A 25,606-nucleotide genomic window follows, 5' to 3' on the forward strand; every position below is an offset into this window, starting at 1 on the left:
CCTCCCCTGTCTCCTGGACCCTCCTCCCCTGTCTCCTGGACCCTCCTTCCCTGTCTCCTGGACCTTACTCCAATCCTACTCCTGTCCTAGTCAATCTCTCTCAGACTCTGCTGACTTTTTTTGTTTGTTTGTTTTTTGTTTGTTTGATTTTTGTTTTCTCTCCTGTTCCCAGAAGTCTCCAAAGGGCATAAGGTCAAGCAGAACTAACAGCTAAGCATTCCCAAAGAGTCAGTTGAGTAGCTACTGGGGAACCTTTAAAGGGCCAGGCACAGGAAATAATCATGCTACACCCTTACCAGGCATCTAATACTGTATGGACATGTTTGAAAACCTGCACACAGGACGAGGAGATGGCTCGGTTGGTAAAGTGCATGTTGCACATTACAAGGACCTGAGTTCAGTCCCAAGCACCCACATACAAAGTTGGGAGTGGTGGTGCGAGCTTGTAATCCCAGTGCTGGGAAGACGGAGACAGGAGCATCTTTGGGGCTCTCGGATAAGCTAGCCTAGCCTAATTGATAAGTTCTAAGTCAGTATGAGACATCTAGAGTAAATCTGACCTCCATAGGTACATGTACACATGTACACATGTGCACATACACACATAAACATGTACTTCTATTCACAGGTATGCATACAATTAAAACTTGCACACAGGAGTAGTTAAAATAGGGACATCTGATTGAACACTGCCTATATAGCAGCAGTGCTGTCTTGTGAGAAAATGCAAGATAAAACTAATGTGACATCTACAGTGCCAAGTAAGGCGTGGCAAGTAGGAACGACTAGTGATACAGGTCCTTTCAGGTGCTTAAGCTGTTATAAGCAGGATGGCGTGCCAGTTAAGGTACATCTCGCCAGATGTGAGATGGAAGGTAACAGCTCTCTTAGAGGACAGTCTGTCACAGCAGGGTTTTCAGAGAGAGAGAGAGAGAGAATGTTATTGTCTGGGGCTGAGGTGCTGGGAGCACTTCATTTGTATGAAGGGGACTCCAGATGTTTAAACTTGTGATTCAGCCAAGAGGCTACTGACTTCCTCCAGAAGGTCTGAGGTCATGATGCTACATACCCTGGGGCATGCAGGCCGAGAATAGGGAAGAATCAATCCTTACCCTGCAGGTCTCAAAATGAGATTTTTGGGGTTTGGATGCTTCTCTGCCTCACTCTTGTTCTCCTCAGTCACACTCGCTACACAAAGTATGTCTGTTAAAATAACTAGGCAAATATTTACACGGTGTATGCTTTCTAAAGGACGATGAAGATGGGAGGAAGAGGAAAATCATTCAACATACAAAATGCATTCAGAGTGGGCGTAGTGGTGCACACTGTAGTTCCACACAGGCGGGAGCAAACAGATCTCTGCAAGTTCATGATGTCAAGCTAAGTAAAATGCTGAGTTCTAGGCCTCCTCAGTGTGGGAACTGCAGGCATCCACCATCATGCTGGGCAAACAAATAGGTTTTTAGGCAAGAGATATTACCAATCATACCTAATAATAAGAAGCGATTCTCTGGAGATAACAGTTCTGGACTTGGAATCTCTCTTGGGGAATGCTGTGCATGTGGTACAGCTTTCCAGAAAACCTCAGTGTTCCAGAACCAGCTGCCACCATGTAAAATAGTTTGGTAATTGCTTTAAAGACTAAAATCTGGCTCAGTGGTTGAGGTGAAGCTTTGCTGTGCAAGCCTGCTGGCCTGAGTTCTGCTTGTGTCTTACACCGAGCTGCTTTAGTGTCAGCCCCAGAACCTGTGTAAAGGTGTAAGAGAACTGAGTTCACAGAGCTGTCCTCTGACCTCCACAAAGGTACTGTGGCACACGTGTCCCCCATTATATACACACAATAATAATAAATAATGACAATTAGTAATTTAAATAAAAATAAGCTCACTAAACTTCATATTCTATATATGATGGCGTCAACTTGACTATATTAGGGTATCCAGTTATTTGGTCAAATACTGCTTTAATGTTAATATCAAGTTAATATTTAAATCAGTGGCTCTAAGTAAAGAACACTGTCCTCTATCACATGAGTGAGTGTCACCTGTTAGAACGATGGTCTTAAAGATAAGACACCCAGACAGGAGCAAGTCTTGCTTCTAGATTGCCTTTGAACTCAAGGTTGCAACATTATGCATCCAGCTGTAGACCTGCTCTGTGGGGGTTAGATTTGTAGCCTCTTTCTACCTTTGTGAGCCTCTGACAAACATTTTCCTCCACACAGTTTTTCTGAAGAATTTCTCGTTGTTGTTGGGGGTTTTGTTTTGTGTTTTGTTTTGTTGTTTTGGGTTTTTGTGTATAGCCCTGGCTGTCCTGTAGCTTGCTCTGTAGACCAGGATAGCCTCAAATTCAGAGATCTGCCTCCTCTGACTCTGGATTTCTGGTACTAAAGGCATTTACCATCATTCCCTGGTTGCCCACAGCCTAATCTTAACAAAGGTATTTTCTCAATAGAAGTTTCCTTGTCTCAGATGGCTATAGTTAGTTGACCTAAATCTAGCCAGCACAGTACTGGTTAATGTTATATGCCTCACTCCATTTATGGAACAGTCATGAAATACCGTGAGTAGACACAAATAGGACCGTCCATGGGATCAGTAGTTAAGAGCGGGAGATGGCCTGGGCTTAGCTAGAAAGGTTGGTGAGAGAGGCCTTTCAGCCACAGGGTGGTTGACTGTCACAGTGAGACAGTGATGTTTGCACAAGGCTGTCCTGTGATAAAACCTGTGCTCGAAAGTGTCATGACTTGTGACAAACAAGTTCCTTAGTCTCTTAGTCACACTTGTCCTCTAGTTGCCTGAGAGGCCCACACCAGTGAGGCTGTGGAGGGCCAAGAGGGGACATCTCTGGAACCTGTCAATACGGGATCATTTAAAAATGAAAGAGGGGACCTGGAAAGATGGCTCAGCAGTTAAGAGCACTAGCAACTTCCAGAGAACACCAATCTCAAGGGCTCTAAATGCCCTCTGGCCATCTCAGGCACCAGGCAAATAAAAATCCCTTTCAAGTGGATAATTTCTAAGAAAATACAAAGTCAGTGCTCAAGAAGAAATAGAACACCTATCTAGCCATATAACCACCAAAGAAACTGAAATAATAGTAAATAATAGTTTAAAATATTATGCCAAGAGAGTGCCAGGCCTGCACATGTGTTTACTGGCATTCACACCATAAATTCAAGCAGTAGAGACCCCAATACTAAGCACACTTAATCCGGAAAGTAACTGTAAGAAGTTAGCCTAATCTTGATAAAAACAAACAGGACATTTCTTCTTCTGTAAAGAAAGAAAACCACGTGTCCCCATCCTGGACTCATTTGGACATTCAACTTTGATTAATCATGAGGAACACAGGCTGTTTTAATATTTTTCAATGAATTGCATTAATGATTGACAAAGAAAATCCATTGCTGCCTGAAAACATGCATGAAAACAAAGTCAGACTCAGAGCCTGGTGCTCACATGATGGTGGGCAGAGAGAAGCAACTCCAGAAAGCTGGCTCTGAGTCAGGCACACATGCACTCACTCACGCACGGAACAAATGAGTAAATGCAAAAATAAATGATCTATTAGATAATTTAAGGATATGATGCTGAGGAAATTCAAATACATACGTCAAGGTGCAAGAAACGACCTGAACAGGCTGAGTGTTGAGTGGTTCTCTCCACCATTGTGCAAAAGGCAAAACTATAGAAACAAAGAAGGTCCTGGGTGCTGGGGCCTCACATGGTGCCAGCAGTCGGAACTCAGGGCATCTTTAAGGCTCTGAGACCCCTTCTATTTAGAGGGTGTGGGTCCAAGTACATAGCTTGCCCTTTAAACCCCCCCCCCCCCCAATTCCCTAAGTTCTCTCATTAGGACCCTACCAGCCACAAGATGGCTCATAACAAGTTCCAGGGATTCTAATATCATCTTCTCATCTCCAAAGGGACTGAACACAGTCAGTGCACATAAATACATGCAGACAAAACAGTCAAACCCACAAAACAGAAGAACTAAAGCTCTAACAAGGGTGGCACAATCATGGTTAATACGTCTAGCTTTGGGAAACTACTACGTGTGACCTCAGCTGAGGCCAAAGGGTCAGTCGAAGCCAGAAATTTAAGAGTATTCTGGGCATCAATTGAGGCCCTCTAGTGGTCAATTAGTTGATAAATTAATTAGATTAAAAATCCACTGGAATGCTTTGTGACATTGGTGGCTTCTCTATGGCACCAAAAGTGATCTCAAAAACTTTCTCAGAAATCAAGGAGGGAGGGGTCAGGCAGTGGTGGCACATGCCTTTAGTTCCAGCACTTAGAAGGCAGATTCAGGCAAATCTCTCTGAGTTCAAGGCCAGATTTACAGAACAAATTCTAGGGCAGCCAGGGCTACACAGAGAAACCCTGCCTTGAAAAACAAGACAAAACAAACAAGCAAAAAAGAAAGTGTTTCGCACAGTGGCTGAATTCTAGGGAGGCCAAATGGAGACTGTAAGGAAAGGTCCTTTAGAGCCAATTAAACAAGAAGTGAGGAAAGCAAAGCTCCTTACATTGCAAACCTGTCCCTTAGGAGACATACACATGGAACTTCAGTGCCATCCCTCAGACACAGATCTAGGACACAGGAACAAATATCCTGGGTGTTAGGGTGACCGTGAGCCAACGGTGAGTCCTGGAAGCAGGACGTGTGTAAGAGATGCTGTCATCAGGGGGAGCACCCGTGGACTATCTCAGTGACAGACAAGCCAGAACTGGGAGGAAACCATTGTGCTGCTAATTTGGACTCTCCTGCTGTTCCAACAATGCTACAAATGAAGACAGACAGCTAAGACTGGCCACCCAGAAGCTGTTGTCGACCAGTTAGAAGGTAGGTTCCTGATGGAGAACCTGGAAATGAGTTTGCTGTCAACCCTTTGAGTCAGACTCTTGCTATGTGGGCCCGGCTAGTCTAGAATTCAAAAAAATCAAAAAATCCATTTAAGTCAACCTGCCTAGTGAGTGCAAGAATCTCAGGTGTGTGTGTCTCCATGCCTGGCTGTAAGCACTATTGCTAAAAGGACTCCTGAGCATAGAAAACATTAGTGACTAAGAAATTAAGGATAAAGGAATGGAGTGTGTGACTACCATGGTGCCAAGCCCTTTTTAAGTATGACCTGATGTTCCCAAAGCCATTGTGGGTAGATCAGAAGCAGGTAAGAGGCTCTATGGTGAGCATCCTCTGGAACACACACTGATATCACTACAACCTGTTCACTCTTCCAAGCTTTGAACTTATAAAGCTCATCTAAGCCAGGTAGTGCCTTTAATCTCAGCCCTCGGTGTGGGAAGCCATGGCAAGGCCTTACTCTCGGCTAACACTCACCCTTGGCTCTCCTACCTACTCTTCTTCTTTCTGCTTACCTTCCATGATTCAGTTGTCAGTTCTCAGAACTTCAAACAAGGCCGCATAGCAACTCACCTCAGTAACCCTTCCTCCTGATCTTTAGATTTAGCCAACATCCTGCTAGATAGATGTTTTTAGAACCCCTGGTAATGGCAAGGCTTTGTGAGAACAACAGGTATAACCTAGTTAGACCCCACAGCTGCAGCTAACTTCCTCCACCTGCAAAGCCCCTTTTCTTTCCTGCCCCTCCCCATATCCTGTTTTCAGAGTATATAACCTGTGTGAACAATAAAACCTTTGCCAGCATGATCAGACTTCTTGACTTGCTGTGCCTTTTTATTTTCTCATGCATCTCAGTCCTCTCCACAGGGTCTAAGGGTCCCATTTGATTGTCCAGCTGGCCTGGACAAGTGGCGCCCAGCATGGGGCTCTGAGGCCCCGCCAGCGGACCACCACCTCACCTTCGAGTGGCAGCGGAGCCGGCATTCAGGACTCTGGGAGTTCCCCCAACGCTGAGACAGGCATTTGGTGAGTAATCAGGTGGTGCATTATATAGACATGGGTCAGAATATTTTTCAACAAGATTTATTCATTTCAGGGCTTAAGGATTCCCTTGAGACCCCTGTGGAGCCAGTGTTAAAGGGAAAAACTTAAAGGGATTTTTTGATTTTTTTGGTTTACCTTTGTCCCTGGTTCCCCCAAGAAGGAACCATTAATCAGAAGAAGTGGAAGAGAGTTGGTGATTGTTTACAAGATTATTATAAGACCTTTGGTCCAGAAAAGGTCCCTGTTACAGCTTTCAGTTACTGGAATCTCATTCATGACCTATTAAAGACTCACAATAATTGGCCTGATGTTCAAAACGTCATTGAAGAGGGAGAGAGGGCCCTACGTCAGAGTTCGAGCCTTCCCTCCGAATCCCCTTGTTCGCGCCCACCCTCTCGAAATTCCTGTCCCAAGGGTCCCCAGCTTTTAGAAATTTCTCAAGGCACCTTCAACTTTGCCCACTAAAACCATTAAAGCCACTCCTCTTTATCCCTCTTTGATTGGTCTTGAGGATGAAGGCGGAGAGGAACCCCTTGATCGGGAGATGCAGTCGCCCTTGATGAGGAGGCTGCTCGATATCACAATCCGGACTGGCCCCCTCTCGAGAAAACAGTGGCTCTTTCAACTTCCCAAAATCCTGAGCCACTCTCTAATCAATTTCTCTCCCTTTTCTATCCCCTGCTGCCCTATCCATCTTCTCCTCTTGATCAAGTTTTTCTAACAACCCTCCCCCATGCCCAGAGACGTTATACACCTGGTCTCTTGGCTCAGGTTCGCCAAGTGGCAGTGGGAACTTGGAGGAAACCTAAGAATACTGTTCTGGGAGCTTTGACTAAGATCAGACAGGGTCCTGAGGAACCTTATAGTAGTTTTGTTAGCTGCTTGGAGGAGACAGCTCACCGCCTCCTCAGGCCTCAGGAAGACAATAGTCCTTTTATTAAACAACTTGCCTTTGAAAATCCTAACCCAGCTTGTCAGGATGCCCTGAGACATCATTGCAAGGGTACCCTTTCCGATTACATCTGCCTTTGTTTGGGGATAGGCTCCAGCCATGATAGGACTGGCCCTCCAGAGGGTGGGCATGCAAGGGCAGCCTAATAGGACATGCTTCAACTGTGGCCAGCCTGGGCACCTTGCTTGGGAGTGTCCTCATCCCAGACCAGCTGTGACCCCTTGGCCCCTGCCATCCACCTCTCCATCTGGCACTCCTCTTACTAACTGTTTACAGCCCGCTATGGTTTGTCCCCAATGTAAGCACCGGTGTCATTGGGCTAATGAGTGTCATTCTCACACTGACCTGCAGGGCAATCTACTTCCTTTCCGTGAGTGGGAAAACTTGATCAGGGGGCATCCTCCGGCCCCCAACTCTCAGATGAGTCCTGGGGCAACTGGGTTCATCCCTGCCTCCACCCCCCAGGTACATTACAGCACACGGGGACGGCAACCCCTTATTCCTCCCTGTCTATTACCTTAAAGATTGCTTTTTTACCATTCCTTTGCACCCTGATGACTGTGCTCATTATGTTTTCAGCCTACTACAGCCTAATTTTCAGGGCCCCACACTCTGCTACCACCATTGGTCTGTCCTCCCCCAGGGGATGACCAATAGCCCCCATATTGGCCCAAAAGTTTGTGGAACAAGTTATACAACCTGTCAGAGATGCTTGGCCAGATGTATGTATCCTCCACTATCCTCCTGGCAGCTGACTGCCAAGCTCATCTTTTACCTTGCTTCCAACAATTACAGTGTGCCCTTTCAACAGCAAAGCTTAAGGTGGCTCCAGAAAAAAATACAGCTTTCTGAACCCTTTAGTTATGTGGGATATGAGCTCCACTCCGGTGGGATATTCCTGCCTAGACTCATCTTTCAAGACCTTACATGACTTCCAAAGGCTTCTAGGTAATCTTCAATTTTTACGTCCCTATCTTAAGATTTCCCCTGATACAATGCTCCTTATTGATTGATTGATTGATTAATTGTTTTGTTTTTTTTTTTGAGACAGGGTTTCTCTGTGTAGTCTTGGCTGTCCTGGAACTCACTCTGTAGACCAGGCTGGCCTCGAACTCAGAAATCCAACTGCCTCTGCCTCCCAAGTGCTGGGATTAAAGGCGTGCGCCACCACCGCCCGGCTGTGCTCCCTCCTTATGACCTACTCAAAGGAGGTTCACATCCTTTATCCCCTTGGGAGCTCATCCTCGAGGCCCGCTCCTCACTTCAAAAAATAGAAAATGCCATGAATTCCCAGACTTTTGCCCAAATTCATGATAAGCTCCCCGTGTTTTCTGTTGTTTGTGCTACTCCTCACTCCCCCCTTGGAGCATTTTGGCAGAGCCCTGTTATCCCCTTCTCCAAGATAGGGTCCCTCCCTTTTTGGGTCTCTCTCCCCTCTCCCCCCCACCCCCGCCAAGGTTCTTGCTACCTATCCCTCCCTGGTCGCCCAATTGGTCTCCAGGGGACACAAACTCTCCTGTGTGTACTTTGCTACGGACCCTGATTCTATCATTGTTCCTCTCACTGCTGAACAGGTTGACTGGCTTTTCCAGTCTTCGGATGCTTGGGGCATTGCTTTTGCTCAATTTTTGGGCTTTATGGATAATCATTACCCCGAGGATCCCTTACTCTAGTTCTCTTGTATCCATCCCTTCGTTTTTCATAAAAAGACCTCAGTAGAGCCACTAAAACAGGCGCACCTTGTCTTTACTGATGGCTCCGCCAATGGCGTTGCTGCCTATGTTGTAGATAGTGACCCTCATACCTTCCAGATCCCTTATTTTTCTGCCCAACTCGTTGAGTTATACGCCATATTTCACGTTTTTCTTGCTTTTCCCCATAAGGCTCTTGACATTTACACAGATAGTTCTTATGTTGCCCACTCCTTACCTCTCCTTGAGACTGTTCCCTATATTAAAGTTTCCTCAGGGGCTTCTCCCCTATTTCTATGTTGGGAGCCGACTCTGAGCCGAAAGCGGCTATTATCTTTGCAGCCATCTTGAGCCATATACCCTGATAAGAGACTTGTTTTCAACAGCTGAACACACTCTGATAATTATCTTGATCCTTTCAGTCAAGGTCAGGCAGTAGCAGCACGCGCCTTTAATCCCAGCACTTGATTGACTCAGGAGAGAAATAAAAGGAGAGGCCAGGGCCAACCCAGAGTCAGAGCTAGACAGACTCGACGGAGAGTCAGAGGCAGAGAGCAGACAGACTAGTCAGAGCAGACAGACTTCGTCTCCAGACAGACTTCGACTAGACAGACTTGACAGAGAGCAGACAGACTCAGACTCCGTCTCCAGCAGGCAGACTTCGTCTTGTCTCCATTCTTTGCATCCCTGTCCCCACTCTCTCTCTTGCTCCCTGACCCATGGACCGGAGCAGCAGAACAGCTTGCTACATTTCTACAGAAATATTTATACAGACCCTGATTCACTCTCGCGCACTCCCCTTCTTTGTTGGCCACCTTCGTGCTCATTCCGGCCTCCCTGGACCACTTTCTGAGGGAAATACCCTTGCTGATCTGGCGACCAGACACCATATTTACCTCGCCTCTCACCCTGATCCTCTTGAGCTTGCAAGACAGGCTCACTTCCTCTATCACCTCAATGCACATTCTCTTCGCCTACTCTTTAAGATCACCCGTGCACAGGCTGGAGCTATCGTTAAGACCTGCCAGGCTTGTATTTCTTTTCACCCAGTCGCACATTAGGGGGTTAATCCCACAGGCCTGCTCTCAAATGACCTATGGCAAATGGATGTGACACACATACCTAATTTTGGTAAGCCCAAGTATGTTCATGTATCTATTGACACCTACAGTGGCTTCATTTATGCCCCCCCGCCTTGCTGGAGAGGCCTCCAAACATGCTATTTCTCATGTTATAAATTGTTTAGCAGTCATGGGTCGACCTAAGATCATAAAAACAGATAATGGCCCTGGCTACACAGGATCTAGCTTTAAAACCTTCTGCGCCACACTTGGCATTAAACACATCACTGGTATCCCCTATAACCCACAAGGTCAAGGTATTGTGGAAAAAGCCCATCAGACTCTTAAAGCCACGCTCACTAAGCTTGGCCATTCCTCCCCTCCCCTACTGTCTGCACCAGGAGCAGTCCTTCACACGGAAAATACTTCACACGGAGATCATTGAGCATTGTCTTTCCATTGTCTCCACCAAACACGTAGATGGCACCCTTATATGCTACGATTGTGTGTTTGCTGCGCTGGGTGCCCATGAATTGTTGCAGGTTGGGAGGCACTGCCAGTGATGCACTGTTTCGAGGGTCCAAAGTTGAGTGTCAGGTTGAGTGTCAGGTACACTGTCTGAGCAGCTGTGGTCAAAGTCCACGCTCGGAGTGACCTTGGAGAGCACCCTTCCTGTCAAGGCCCGGGCTCAATGGCGCCTCCGGAGCCGGCCACCCCGGGTTCAATCTGAATAGGACACCAGGTTGGAGAATTCATGGCCACTGCCTGGGCCGAGCCAAAGGACCACACCTCCCAGCCAGGAGCCTCAAGCCCCTGTTGAGGATGTTCTCCCCTTTGTGCTTCTTCCACAGAAAATGCTCCCCCCAAGAATGATCCTGCCGTTGATGGTGGTTGTGTTTCCGACCGGCTCGCCCGTCAAACCGACACCACCATTGACTAAAATCCATCATCCCTTCGCAGCAAACTCCTCAAAGAAATCCCACATAAAACTTTCTCTGTCGCCATAGGACCTAATCCAGTTTTTGGTCCCTCAGCAACCTGCCCTACCTTCCAGCCCTCCTCCTCTTCCTCCTGCTTCTCCTCCTCCCGCTTCTCCTTCACAGGATCATGCTGTGCCAGAGTCAACTGCCTTGTTAACAACAGTTTCTCGTCATTCGTCTTCACACCTTGTCCTTTCCCTGGTAGAACAGACGTTTGCTGCCATCAGTGCTTCTCACCCAGAGCTCACGCAAGGGTGCTGGTTTTGCTGTCATTCTTCCCCTCCTTTCTATGAAGGAATTGCTATCCCCCATAATAATTTTACTCCCTCCACAGAACATAGTTACTGCCATTGGCAACATTTCTCCTTTAAAAGATTTTCTTTGGAGATGGTCTCAGGATCTGGTACCTGCATTATCCCTCCCGGAAACAAGCTGCATCCTACCTTTGCTTGCATTATAATCAGACTCAAACCTCTTTTAACTTTACAGGCGACTTTTACCTTATCCCTCTTGAGGATACGTGGTGGCCCTGCTCCTCTGGACTCACTCCATGCATACGTCTTACCACCTTTAAGGCGTCAAAAGATCTTATGTGCAGGTTCTCCCCCGGGTAGCCTATTACTCCTCAGATGACTTTTTCCACTTACAGAACCAAGAGGAGTGCCTTTCCTGGACCTCATCCTCAAGACACAATGAAGTTCTCCTCCGACAAAAGCCAGAGCCCATCATTTCAGTGACCGTTGCTGTCATCTTGGGGCTGGGGGTGGTGGGCGCTGGGACTGGAATTTCCTCCCTAGTCCTCTCCAACCACTACTACTCTGAGTTTAGTGTCACCGCTGATCAAGATGTTGGAGAGCTACAGCAGAGCACCGAAGCCCTTACTGAGTCACTCTCCTCTTTAGCTGAAGTTTCCTCCAGAATAGACGAGGCCTAGGTCTCTTGATCCTCCAACAGGAAGGACTCTGCACTGCTTTAAAGGAAGAGTGCTACTTCTTTGCAGATAAATCAGGGGCAGTAAAAGAAGAATTGGTTCTCTACATCACCTTGGCTTTCTACCTTGCTCCCTTCTATCTTAGACTTCTTGTTGGCCTTCTCTTGCTGTTTCTTTTGGCCCCTGGGCCTTCTCTTGCCTTACTGTTCTCACAAAGATCCAGGTAGATAACCTGGCGGCCAAACCACTCCAGGTCCATTACCTAAAATTGGACTCTGATGATGAACCCACTCCAGAAGTTGTCAACCACCAGCCCCGACACGGTGCTTCAAAGTTCAAAACCCCCAAAATTCCCTAGAGCGGCTGCCTTTGTGGGACGTCCTAAAGGTGCCACTGATACCATTGATCCTCCTCTGTAAAGGGGGATGCTGGAGGGTGTGAGACAAAGTACTGCAGGGACACTGCTTTCTCTGCGCTCAAAGATGGGATCCTGAGAAGCATGCCTGATTGCATATGGGTTGGAGTAGATCACTCTTCCAGTCCCACTGAAAAAGTGCCCAGGAGGCTGGGGCTTGGCCTCCCCAACCAAGGAATGCTTAGCCCTTCAGCGCAACACTCAAAACTCAGAGGGGATCAGGCCTCTACTTCCCCCTCCATGCTTCCAGTGCTCTATTATACAGGGAAGGGGGAGATGTGGGAAGCCATGGCAAGGTCTTACTCTTGGCAAACACTCACCCTTGGCTCTCCTATCTACTGTTCTTCTTTCTGCTTACCTTCCATGATTCACTTGTCAGTTCTCAGAACTTCAAACAACGCCTCATAGCAACCCACCTCAGTAACCCTTCCTCCGGATCTTTAGATTTAGCCAACATTCTGCTAGATAGATGTTTTTAGAACCCCTGGTAATGGCAAGGCTTTGTGAGAACAACAGGTATAACCTAGTTAGACCCCATAGCTGCAGCTAGCTTCTTCTACCTGCAAAGCTCTCTTTTCTACCCCTCCCCATATCCTGTTTTCAGAGTATATAACCTGTGTGAACAATAAAATCTTTGCCAGCATGATCAGACTTCTTGACTTGCTGTGCCTTTTTATTTTCTCATGCATCTCAGTCCTCTCCACAGGGTCTAAGGGTCCCATTTGATTGTCCAGCTGGCCTGGACAACTCGGGAAGGATAGGCAGGCAGATCTCTGACTTTGAGGCCAGCCTGGTCTACAGAGAATTCTAGGACAGCCAGAACTACACAGAGAAACCCTGTCTCAACAAACAAAAACAAAAACCTCATCTAACTGAAGAAAATTATGCTGAGACCAATTCAATATGCTAAGAATGTTAAGGACCTAAAATCTTTCATACTTTAACCGAGAACACTTTTAGCATGTGTTTGAACATTACCTTAGAGTTTTACTGCTGAACAGATGCCATTACCAAGGCAACTGTTATAAGGACAACATTTAATTGGGGCTGGCTTACAGGTTCAGAGGTTCAGTCCATTATCAAGGTGGGAACATGGCAACATCCAGGCAGGCATGGTACAGGAGGAACTGAGAGTTCTATATCTTCATCTGAAAGCTGCTAGCAGAATATTGGCTCCCAGGCAGCTAGGATGAAGGTCTTAAAGCCCATACCCACAGTGACACACCTACTCCAACAAGGCCACACCTCCAAACAGTGCCACTCCCTGGCCCAAGCATATTCAAACCATCACAAACATCAAAGTGGCTGTGATTTGGAAGCCATTTCAATGATGTGCTCCTTAGATGTACCACATAGTGTGAAATAAAATTAATGTGTTGAAAAAATAACTGAGAGTTGGGCCAGTGAGACGACTCATGAGTAGATACTGTCCAAGCCTGATGACCTGGCTTCTATTCCTCTATGCCATAGCACAAGGACAGAGCCAGCTCCAGAAAGCTGTTCTCTGACTTCACACACACATACAAATAATTATAACATTTAAAAATTTAAAGTTGCCGGGCGGTGGTGCCGCACGCCTTTAATCCCAGCACTTGGGAGGCAGAGGCAGGCAGATTTCTGAATTTGAGAGTTCGAGGCTAGCCTGGTCTACAGAGTGAGTTCCAGGACAGCCAGGGCTACACAGAGAAACCCTGTCTCGAAAAACAAACAAAAAAAAATTAGAGTCACCTGAATTTCTACAAACAGTAGAAAAAAATCTTGAGAAATTTAAAACTATAACATCAAATCAATGTACCAGTGGTAAGTCTAAGAAAAATGCATAGGTTTTTAATTATTTTTTCTTATGTGTTCTGTGTGTGCTGCTGAGTGCACATATGTGAACAGTGTGTGCAGAAGTCTGCAGAGGTCAGAAGAGGGTGTCAGGTTCCTGGAACTAGAGTTACAGGTAATGGGAGCCACCATGTGGGCTGTGGGAACTGAACACGGCCCCCTGCAAGAGCCATACATACATGGACTTGGGGATTGTTTTTGTTTGTTTGTTTGTTTGTTTTGAGGCAGGGTTTGTCTATGTAGCCCTGGATGTCCTGGAACTCACTCTGTAGACCAGGCTGGCTTTGAACTCACAGGTGTCCACCTGCCTCTGACTCCTGAGTGCTGGGATTAAGGGTGTGCACCACTCCCCAGCCAGTATGTGTTTTTAACTACTGAGCTATCTCTCTAGCTCCTATAATAAGGCTTTAGAGGAGGTTTTTTTTTTAATTTAGAATTTAATTTTTTTATTTTTATTTATGTTTGTCTATGTGTCTGTGTTTGGGTTTGTGTGTGTAAGGGGTGTTCCTTCAGAGGCCATAGGGGATATCAGACTCTCCAGAGTTGGAGAGACAGCTGGCTGTAAGCCCCCCAACATGGATGATGGGACCTCTGACCGGCTGGATGAGCAGTACACTCTCCTAACCATCTCTCCAGCTGCTAGAAAGATCTCACAATCTTTCTAAAAAAGTAGAACATAGTAGGGTCTCACTTGTAATTCTAATTACCCAAGAGGGTGAAGTAAGATTGTGAGTTTGAGGTTAGTCTTGGCTACATGATGAGGCCCTGTCTCAAACCAAAGTAACCAATCATGTAAAAAAATACAAACCAAAAAAGGAAGTAGGGAGAGGGAGCATCTTCCCTCAAGTCAAGACCTGTCCTAAAGCACTGGGGATGGATTCCAGGGGGTGAGTGGAAGAGTCCTGGAGACCCCAAAGTAGATGCCATGTTTGAGATGGACTCAGGCAGAAATGGGGGATGGAGACAGAGCACTCAATACACACAGGCCCGGGGTGACAGTGATGCTGGGATACTCAGTTCTGCACACAGGAAAACATGAGTTAGAGCCGTTCCCTCACATCCTCCACATAAGCATTATCCAGATGGATGGAGGCTTGCTATCAGCCAACCACAGGCCTTTAGGGAATATCCCATGAGCTCACTGTACTTAGACATGAGTCCAACCGAGCAAGCCTGGAACACAGTGCAGATACCCTGGGAGCTTCAGTAACTTGCCAATCAAGCACTTGGTACCCAGGCCACATGGCCAGAGCCTGCAAGTTAGGAAGGCCAGAACAAACCATTCCTAAAAAGAAGATTGAAGCCTCACAGAAGAGAGGATTTAAAAAGCCCCAGTACTTCTCTAAAATCTAGTGACTACTCAAGCCAAGTGTGGGCTTGCAGTCAGAGTGTGCGAAGCAGTCAGCTACGCTCAGGCCTGCCAGTGGACTGTGACTGTCGTGAAGCAAAACTCTGCATTTAGTGATGTTTGACACAGACCTGTGCTGTAGCCAGCAATCCTGTTCTCAAGATACTGTCCAGACAACAGCTCCAAGCCCATTGTCCATTTTGAATACTCACAGGACAGAAAGTTAACACTGAGACATGTACTGACACCTTCAACATCCACAGGGCTTACTCTCAAAACCACAATGTGAGTGAAAGAAGCCCTCTTCAGGACAAGGCTGTGCTGGCTAGTGGTATGTCGGTTTGACATAAGTTAGCCTTCTGAGAGGAGGAGCCCACAGAGACTATGCCTCCATTAGTTGTAGCTATAGACAGGCAAGGCTAATTGCTGGTGGGAGAGTCCATCCCATTGTGGTTGGGAATTCATGCTGGGACTGAAGGCATGGGCTACCACTACCCTGTTAGTCTTGCTGCCTTTCATCCCAGCACTCAGAAGGCATAGGATGGTGGATTTCTGTGAAGTAGATGCCAGCCTGGTTTACAGAGCAAGACCCAGGACAGCCAGGGCTACATAGAGAAACAGTGTTCTCGCCTCAAAAAAAAAAAAAGGCAGGGGGAGAAAATCAGAAAAACCATACATTCACTATTATTTAGAGATACATCAGTATTCAGTAAAGAAGAAAAGTGAGGGACAGGTCAACATCTGAGGGAAGGATACTGCCCACAAGGTCACCAGGGGTGGGGAGGTCTAACATGGGGGCACTTCTACACAACAACTTACACACTGGCCGCATTTCACAATACAGCCTTTTTCCCCTACTCCCTGAACCTATGTGAAGCCTGCTCTCTTCAGAACAAGTAGGATATGGACATGTCCCCTTCATACACACACACCCACATGAATGCAAGATCATGCCTTGCTCACTGTGTACACCTAGAACCTATCTTTGGCTTGCACTGGGACCCAGTATTTGCTGAATGTCTGAATGAATTCATAAAGAAAAAAGTCCTTAGGCTAGGGAGATAGCTCAGTCTGTTCAGTGCTTACCAGAAACATGGGGCTGTATGTGATCACCAGCCCCTGTAAAACAGAACAAAGCAGCCCCTGTAAAGCAACAACAAAGAAGGTGCAGTTGCCTGTGTTTGTAATCCCAGCACTGAGGAGGCAGAGACAGGGTACTTCCTGGAGCTTGCTGGCCAAGTAGCTTAGACTAATCAGTGTGCACACATTTTCTCACTCATAAATATACAACTCATATACACCAAAATTTTTTTTGTTGTTTTTTTCGAGACAAGGTTTCTCTGTGTAGCCCTGGCTGTCTTGGAACTCACTCTGTAGACCAGGCTGGCCTCGAACTCAGAAATCTGCCTGCCTCTGCCTCCCAAGTGCTGGGATTAAAGGCGTGCGCCACCACCGCCCGGCCAAAAATATTTTTTAATGGTGGAGAGAGCATGGGAAAGGTCAATGGTTAGAGGCACTTGCAGAGGGCACAAACTTACTTCCTGGCAACCGAATGGCAGCTCACCATGGTCTCTAGCTTCCGTTCTAGGAGATCTTCCTGTCCATATACATATAACACCCATATACATAAACATAGTTTGTTTTTTTTAAAAAAATGTGTTTATTAACCTAGGCATTGGTGGTGCACACCTTTAATCCTAGTACTCGGGAGCCAGGGGCAGGCTGGTCTGTGAGTTCAAGGCCAGCCTGGTCTATACAGAGAAATTCTGTCTTGAAAAAATAAACAAAACAAAATCAAAGAAAGACAACAACAACAAGAGGATTTATTTTAGGGGCTGGAGAGATGCTCCGGTGTTGAGAGCCCTGAGTGCTCTCCCAGAGGACCCAGGCTTCATTCTCAGCACCCATATAGTTCAAAGCTGTCTATAATCCAGTTCCGGGAACCTGATGCTCTCCTCTGACCTTCATGGGCATCAGACATGCACATGGCACACAAACATATGTGCAGGCAGAATACCCATACACATAAAATGAAGACAGTAGGAAAAATTCTTTTTTTCTTAAAGGTTTATTTATTTATTTTATGTATATGAGTACACCATTGCTCTCTTCAGACACACCAGAAGAGGGCATCAGATCCCATTACAGATGGCTGTGAGCCACCATGTGGTTGCTGGGAATTGAACTCAGGACCTCTGACACAGCAGTCAGTGCTCTTAACTGCTGAGCCATCTCTCCAACCCTGAGAAATTCTTATTCTATTCAATTTTTTAAAGTTTTAATATGTGTAGTGTGTGTGTGTGTGTGTGTGTGTGTGTGTGTTGGTGGCGGCAGGGATAGGGGTTGGGGCTGTGCAGGTGTATGCAGATGCCCAAGAAGCCCGGAGACTTTAGATTCCACCGCCCCCAAACTGGAGTTACAGGAGGTTGTGAGCCATCTAATATAGATACTGGGAATTGAACTTGAATCTTCTGCTAAAGCAGTGTGTGCCATTAACCTTTGTGCCAAACCTTTAGCTCTCTAAAAGCAAATTTTAAAAGAAGGAAGAGCAGGAAGAAGGAAGAGAGGGAGGAAGGAAGAAAGGAAGAGAGAGAGAAAAAGAGAGAGAGAGAAAGAGAGAGAGAGAGAGAGAGAGAGAGAGAGAGAGAGAGAGAGAGAGAGAGGGGGGTGGGGGCAGAAGGAAGGAAAGAGGGGAGGGAGGGAGGGGTGTGGAGTCTTGCTGGGGACCTTCTCCACTGAAGGGATTTCAGCTTCTGAACACAGAAAACTGAGGCAGGGCAGCTAAGGTCATACAGTTCTAGCAGGAAGCCCCAAGCAGGGTGAGGGGAGGGGTGGAGGTTCTGGCTCTAGGCTTCTACATTCCTCTGCTTGAACCAGAGCCAAACCACACACACAACACATCTGGAGCCCACCCCACCCAGGAACTGAAGTCACTGCCCCTCCTTTAGCCCTGGCTGCCTCCAGCCTCTGTCCTAGCTGTTCCCAGCTCTCAGCCTCCCATCCTTCTTGGCAGGCTAATCTGGGGCCTTGGCCATGAGTGTCTCCCAGGACAGGGGTCAGAGGTCTTGCCCCACCTCTGTCTCATCTTTTCAGGTCCCCAGTTGCCCATCAGGAAGCCCTGTTGGACTTGGAATAGGGGTGCTGACTGGGTTGTAGCTCCCCATGATGACAGCCATTTTATACAGTGTCCCCTCCTTTCCTGGCCTTTGGTGCCTCTGCCTCTCCTGGCCTATCAGGAATGGACAAAAGAACTTGGGGGGAGCATGGGATGGAAGAGCTAGCAGGAAACTGGAGCCTCGTATCCAATGCTGACCACACCCAGAGATTCCCTTCTGGAGCCTCACAAGCTGGGCTTTGAAGAGATTGAGCCACCTCCAGGGTTCCTCCCCTCTGGGGTCCTGAGCTAGAAGAAAGAATCCTTTGCTGGGCTTGAAACACCAGACCCTCAGCCAGGGCAGCAACTCCAGCTCTATTGTCCGTGCCTGTCCAGCAGCCAAGGCATCGCCCCGATGCCTGCAGCAAAGGCCGTTCTTCGGCAGAGGCAGCCCTGCTCCCTGGTGGTCTCACCACATGGCTTCCTGTTGCCCCATGGATGGGATTCTTTGTGTTGCTGGAATTCCCATGTTGTAAGGGCATGAAGTGGCATGGCTGCTGGCCAGGAAGTCCTGTCTGTGTGCCTGGTTGGTCTAGCTTAGTGGGTCAAGAGGAGGGGGAGGGGGAGGCCAGAGCCAGCACTTTCCCAATCCCCTGCCAGTGTCCAGGAACTTCTTGCTGACCAGGATGCAAGCTTGCTTTGGAATACTTTTCCTGTAGGATGAGACCTGTGTAAGGTGTCCACTGTTCCCTGAAGCCTCTTCAGTTTAGGTCTCTGTGTTTGTCTCCTAGGCAAAGAGAGCAGCAGGAGTGGTCAAAGCCCTGAGATAAAATTCAGAGACAGACAGCCTCATCTGCCCTCAGTTTCCCATTTGGGCTTGTATGATGGCAGATCATTCTTGCCCTTTTCAGTTAGGAGACACTGGGTACTCATTAGTCTAGGAAGTCGTCACAGTAGCTCCTGTTGGCTTCACAAGCAGATGCTGAACCCCTGTGCCCTTCTGGCCTTGACCCAAGACCCAGTAGTTGAAATTTAATTATGTCGACAAAATTGTGTCGGCTTGTCTTTCCCTGGCCAGAAACAAATTTGGCTCCCAGGGCGCAGCATTTTCCAAGCAAGGCTGCCTAGGAATCAGCCTAGCCAAATCCCAACACCGGGTATCCTTCTCTCACGACTCCCCATGACAGAGCTGGGAACTCCCTATGCTGGGTGGACAGGAAGGAAGAACGTGACTGATAGCTGTGGGGCAACCCAGCCAAGAACCTGTGCGAGGAGGGGTGGTGCGGCTGAGTCACCCACACGGCTTCACTCACCTGAGTCTTCGCAAGAGGCAGGGCGGACTTTGGGCAGGTCCCGCGGTGGGAGGGCCTTCATGTGGGCGTGGCCTGTTCAGCCCCGCCCCTGCGCCTAACTCTGGGGCCCGGGCCACCGGGGCCTCCCCGCTGCCTGCTGTCCGGGGTCCCCGCTGTGTTCTCCCGCGCGTTCTCATGGCTGGAAAGTTGGTGTCTCTGGTGCCACCTCTGCTGCTGGCTGCCGTGGGCCTCGCCGGCCTCCTGCTACTGTGCGTCCCTACCCAAGACGTCCGGGAGCCGCCCGCCCTCAAGGTGCACGCGCTCACTGCGGCGCTGGGAAGCAGCTGGCCCTGGGGTTAGGGGGTGCCTGTCGGGGACTGTAGGTGCGCGCCAGAACGCCCTGCGCTCTCACACCAGCGCGGAACTGCGCCTCCGGCCGGGTCCTAGATTCTGCACTTCGTTTTACTGCGTCCGCGGGGTGACAGCGACGCTTCCGGAGCCCCGAGGCACTGGAGGCAAAGTTTGTGGGAATTCCCCTGTTGCGGCTTCGCGACGGAGCTGCGGGAGCGGCAGAGGAGCTGTCTTCCCGCTCCTTTCATGCTGTTCCCATCTCCCCGGGCTGTGGCAAGAACCTCCGCCCCAAGTCCAGCGCCATTTCCGGGCAGCACCTCGAGCGCGCCGTTAGAGAAGGGCATTGGTTCTAGACTCAGCTCCAGATAAGGGACAACACACACTAGGGATCTCCAACCCCTCTCAGACCAAGGTCTGAACGATGACACTTGGAAGAAGGCAAAGGAAGCTAGCTGGTTCTAAAGGGGTCTCCATCACCAATCCTCAGCCGCCTCAGGCTAGAGGCTGAAGCCTTTAACCATTTGTTGGTCTTTTTCTGAGTTTGTGTGGGGACTAGACATCCCAGCCTCAGACACCTAGAATGGAAGGGAGAGAGCTCTGTAGCCATGCAGGATGAACTGTGGGGTGTGGGAGTTGCATCATTGTATCTGCCTGGCTCTGGAGGAGTTCTCTGCTGTGCGGGAGGACTGGAGCAGCCCTTTCCCAGGCTGGAACTGGCACATACCCCAGGTTGGTGTCCAGCCAGGCTTCTTCAGCTGGAGCACAGCCCCTTGGAGCTACAAAGAAGGCCCATCCAATGCCCTTCTCCGCTCTGCAAAACCTGCCTCTCCCTGTTCCTGGCTTTTAGGCCCAAGCAGGGGCATGGATTGGAAACCTTCTACGTTCAGCCAGTTCAGCCACAGTCACGTTCTTTCCCAGTGGCGCTTACTTCCACATCCTGTAGTTAGGCTACGGTTCTAGCAGATATAGGCAGAGTCGGGACAGAAGGAAGAGTAGCCATTGGCTTTGCTTCTCCTGAACAGAGCAAAGTTTCAGATGGGACCCTCTGTCCTAGTCACAGCCCCTCAGTTGCTGTTGCCAGGAAGTCTACTTTCTGGTGCCTGTCAGTGCCATCCTCAGGCAGTTGTGGGAGTGAGAGGGGTCACAGCAGGAAGTCCTGGTCAGTCTCCTTCCATTCAATCTGTATCACTGTGAATGCCCTTGGATGAGCTTGAGCTTCGGTGTGTGATTTGGTGCATAGCTGGTGGGAATGGGGACCTGGAGTGGGGAAGGAGCCCCCACATCCCTCAGGCTGACTTTCCATGTCCACCCACAGTATGGCATTGTTCTGGATGCTGGCTCTTCACACACATCCATGTTTGTCTACAAGTGGCCAGCGGACAAGGAAAATGACACCGGCATCGTGGGCCAGCACAGCTCTTGTGATGTTCAAGGTGAGTATGGTCTCGGGTTCCTGTTCAGTCTTAGCTGAACAGGCCCAAACGGTTATTCTCCTCTGCTTGCTGCTAGGTGGGGCTCATTCAGGGCAGGAGTTCAAACGGAGAGGCTGGGTTCTCAGGACCTGGGAGGGGCTGTGGGTATTTTATGTTCTGGACCTGAAGCCCTAAGGAGCAGGTGGAAGCCCTGGGGTTTAATGGCCCAAGACCAGTCTCTGCACGATAGATGAGGCAGGTGGGCCTCTGGGGATCTGAGGGTGTATCCCAGCAGGTTCTATGGAGGCTAGGCTAGGCTGACAATGCCCAAGTCTTTCTCCTGGCACCTGTGCCCACAGCTACTAGGCAGGCGGCAGCATCAGAGACTCTGGGTGACACATGACCCTTTGTCTCCAGTTTGGGTGTCTCTGGGATTAAGTTGGGAAGGTGTGTTCAAGCAGCTTCAATAACGGATGCTGGAAACCATCCACCAAGCTTGGACCCAGCTCCTTGTTCCCTCTAGGTGGTGGCATCTCCAGCTACGCAAATGACCCTTCTAGAGCAGGCCAGAGTCTGGTCGAATGTCTTGAACAGGCACTTCGGGATGTGCCCAAAGACAGATATGCCAGCACACCACTCTACCTGGGAGCTACAGCAGGCATGCGCCTACTCAAGTGAGTACCTATACCCTGACTTGGCCCAGGGGCCTGCACAGCCCTTCAGCAGACTAGAACTCCCCTCCCTGGGCAAGCTCTCAGGAGGGCAAGCCCGGCAGAGGGCATCTGGGGATGAGCTCCATCAGAGTCCCCCTCCCCCATTCCACAGCCTGACCAGCCCAGAGGCCACAGCCAGGGTGCTTGAGGCAGTGACACAGACGCTCACACAGTACCCCTTTGACTTCCGCGGTGCTCGCATCCTCTCGGGACAGGATGAAGGGGTGTTTGGCTGGGTGACTGCCAACTACCTGCTGGAGAACTTCATCAAGGTGGGCCCTGCAGCTGGCCCAAGGAACCTGGGATCCTGCCATCCTTGCTTGCTCACAGTCTTAATCCAACCTATATTCTTCACAGTATGGCTGGGTAGGCCGGTGGATACGACCAAGGAAGGGAACACTGGGGGCCATGGACCTTGGGGGTGCCTCAACACAGATCACCTTTGAGACCACCAGTCCATCTGAAGATCCAGACAATGAGGTCCATTTGCGGCTCTATGGGCAGCATTACCGTGTCTATACCCATAGCTTCCTCTGCTATGGCCGAGACCAGGTTCTCCAGAGGCTTCTGGCCAGTGCCCTCCAGGTGTGTATCCAGACTCAACCATAATACCACACTAACAACTTCTGGAGGAAGAGAGGGAGAAGGGACAAAAGGCAACAGAGCATAGCCAAAGAGCAGCTCACACTGACCTCAGGGGCCTTAAGAGAGGCTATGCACAGCAGTGAGACCCACAGTGGGTCGCTGGCTCCATGATGACGTCTGCCTTCAGCCTCAACCAACACCCAGTTTCTTCAGCTAGGTGTGCCTCAGCTTGTAGACAGGTGGGGAGGAACTCGGTGGTATAGTGTCAGGAATGGGAGCTTAGAATAAGGAGAGCCAGGGAATCATCTCAGAACCTTGAATGCCTGGCTAACAGGTTTGCTGTTTGTCTAGCAGGTAAGAGTTGCCATGGTGATTCATGAACACAAAAGTGATATTGCCCATGTTGGATTTATGAGCAGTTCATCATGCTGCTTCTCTGGGCTGGGGTGGAAGTCAGTAGCTAGAGTGAGGAATTCTGTCTGTACTCTGGCTAACTTCCTAGAGCCATCGATTCCACCCCTGCTGGCCGAAGGGCTACTCCACTCAAGTGCTGCTCCAGGAAGTCTACCAGTCACCATGCACTATGGGTCAGCGTCCCCAGACCTTCAACAGCAGTGCCATTGTCAGCCTGTCAGGGGCCAGCAACGTCGCCCTCTGTCGTGACCTCGTCTCTGGGCTCTTCAATGTCTCCTCCTGCCCCTTTTCCCAGTGCTCCTTCAATGGGGTCTTCCAGCCTCCTGTGGCTGGGAACTTCATAGTGAGTCTGGTGGGTAGATGGATGTGGAGGTGGGAGGCCCTAAGCATGTAGTGATAGGATGACTGCAGACTCCTTTCTCCCCAGGCCTTTTCTGCTTTCTACTATACTGTGGACTTCCTGAAGACAGTGATGGGGCTGCCTGTGAGAACCCTGAAGCAGCTGGAGGAAGCTACAGAGACCACCTGCAACCAGACCTGGGCTGAGGTGAGAGGCTTGTTTTCATATTCTCCATGGCTGGGCGGGAAGCTTCCCCTTCAGTTGACCTCGGTATAAAGAGACTCAGTCATTTCAGAATGCTGCCTGCCATAGACTGAAGAAGCAGCCAGGCTAATGTGGGGAGCTTGGGGCTGAGTAAGCTAGAATTTCAGTGGTCTCCTTGGAGCCTGATCCTACAATCAAGGCCTGGAAAACACGTGGAATGGGTATTGCAAAGGCTCTGTGACAACAGGGACCTCAAAGCAGAAAGGGACAGAAAGGCAGTTGTTTAGGACAAAGTGTGGGAAAGACTGTCCCACTAGTAAGAAGAGAACACTCAGGAGAGGTTCATCAGGGCTGGGGGATGCCAGGAGAGAACACTCAGGAGAGGTTCATCAGGGCTGGGGGATGCCAGAAGAGAACACTCAGGAGAGGTTCATCAGGGCTGGGGGAGGCCAGGAGAGAACACTCAGGAGAGAACACTCAGGAGAGGTTCAGCAGAGCTGGGGGATGCCAGGAGAAATTGAAGATATTGCCAGATTCCTGGCTCTGGACATGGGTTGAACAGTAGTTCCAGGTAAGGAGGAATAGAGAGCCCTGATTGCTGGAGTATAAGGTGGCTACCATGTCTCCTGAAGAAATAGGTCCTTCTAGTCTTAGGCACCCAGGAAGGTCTCAGAAAAGTAGGGCCAGTTGGTCAGAGAGAAACACTTAAGCCTGGACCTCTGTCCCTTTGATTATAACGCAAGGATGCTACTATCTTCTATTTCCTAGTGGCCATCCTTGCTGTCCTCTCCATCCAGATGTTGGGAGGGGAGAACACAAGGCCTTCCAGCAGTCACGAGGTTTATCCCAGAGGAGTGTCTGCCTGGGAAGGGCATTTTGGACTAGGTCTTTCTGTGTATTTCCTGTGTATGCCTTTCTTGGCCTAAGCTGTTAGGGGGTGGAGGATTGCTGTACCCATTGGACCATAGCTCCTCATGGTCTTGAAAGTAATGGTGTCTCGCTCTTAGCTTCAGGCCCGAGCGCCAGGGCAGCAGACCCGCCTGGCTGACTACTGTGCTGTAGCCATGTTCATACATCAGCTACTGAGCCGTGGCTACCACTTCGACGACCGCTCTTTCAGCGGAGTGCTCTTCCAAAAGAAGGTGGGTAAATGGAGGGGTCAGAGGATTCTTGGTTCAGACTCTTGGAGGCTGATGCCATGCCACGCCCCCTCTTAGGCCTCAGACACGGCTGTCGGCTGGGCGCTGGGCTACATGCTGAATTTGACCAACTTGATCCCCGCTGACCTCCCGGGGCTACGTAAGGGCACCCACTTCAGCTCCTGGGTCGCTCTCCTGCTGCTCTTCACAGTCCTGATCTTGGCTGCGCTGGTCCTGCTCCTGCGCCAGGTGCGCTCTGCCAAGTCCCCAGGCGCCCTCTAGGGGGTGTGCTGGGAGCTTCTCCCAACTCCCTGCTGTGCCTTCTTCCCTGAGGCCATCTCTGACTCTGAAGCAGCCTGGAAATCAGTGTTTCTTATCTACATTAGGTGGGCAGCCACGAGTTCTCAGTTAGTCCTCTCTCTTCCTGGGATGTCAGGTCTCTTAGCCTGTGACTTAGGATAAGGTCTATTCGGAATGGGACCTTTGTTCTGATTTTCAGGGCCCTGTGAACTTTCTGTCTGAGCCTTTAGAAAGGCAAGCACCAGAGCTTACAAGCTAGGAGTCACCATGTCTACTTGTAAAAAATTTTGTAATAAAAGATTTTTCCTAGAGCAGTGAAGTGTTCATAGGGTGGGGCATCCTTTGTTGCCTGTTCCTCCGACCAGCTGTGTTGGTTATTCAGATAAAACCTGGTTCCAAGACACTGACTTTTCTTGCTTCTTCCCTTTCTGTACCAGACCTGAGGCAATGGAGGCATTCCTGCTTACACTGGTCTGGAGTTGTCCCCAGTCTGAGTTTTCTCTGACTGACAGAACCCTAACAAACCTCAGGTCCCCCTTGATGCCATCCACAGGCATTGAGGCTTCACTCCAAGTGTTTTTCCAGCTGATACGTGAAGTGTCAGTAAGCCTGAAGGTCAGAGACGCCTGCACCCCACAGCCTAA

General features: G+C 49.1%; 1 protein-coding gene across 1 annotated transcript; it reads left to right on the forward strand.

Moving 5' to 3' along the window:
* Window positions 1-19,576: 19,576 nt before the first annotated feature.
* Window positions 19,577-25,276, forward strand: Entpd2 (ectonucleoside triphosphate diphosphohydrolase 2). Its single transcript, XM_028772884.1, has 9 exons — window positions 19,577-19,816; window positions 21,171-21,288; window positions 21,791-21,941; window positions 22,093-22,252; window positions 22,338-22,565; window positions 23,068-23,322; window positions 23,407-23,526; window positions 24,531-24,665; window positions 24,741-25,276. The coding sequence occupies exons 1-9, from the start codon at window positions 19,700-19,702 to the stop codon at window positions 24,942-24,944; spliced, it is 1,488 nt and encodes a 495-aa protein (XP_028628717.1). The 5' UTR covers window positions 19,577-19,699; the 3' UTR covers window positions 24,945-25,276.
* Window positions 25,277-25,606: the final 330 nt, after the last annotated feature.

This window comes from Grammomys surdaster, unplaced genomic scaffold (genome assembly GCF_004785775.1).
Source record: "Grammomys surdaster isolate TR1022 unplaced genomic scaffold, NIH_TR_1.0 219, whole genome shotgun sequence".
Classification (NCBI taxonomy): Eukaryota; Metazoa; Chordata; class Mammalia; order Rodentia; family Muridae; genus Grammomys; species Grammomys surdaster.

What these genes read in the sequence shown, in the direction of transcription:
- Entpd2 (XM_028772884.1), top strand. Translation starts at nt 19,700, where the DNA reads ATGGCTGGAAAGTTGGTGTCTCTGGTGCCACCTCTGCTGCTGGCTGCC. An exon ending in GGGAGCCGCCCGCCCTCAAG is followed by an intron (nt 19,817 to 21,170) that starts GTGCACGCGCTC and finishes GTCCACCCACAG; the next exon opens with TATGGCATTGTTCTGGATGC. An exon ending in GAGTGCTCTTCCAAAAGAAG is followed by an intron (nt 24,666 to 24,740) that starts GTGGGTAAATGG and finishes GCCCCCTCTTAG; the next exon opens with GCCTCAGACACGGCTGTCGG.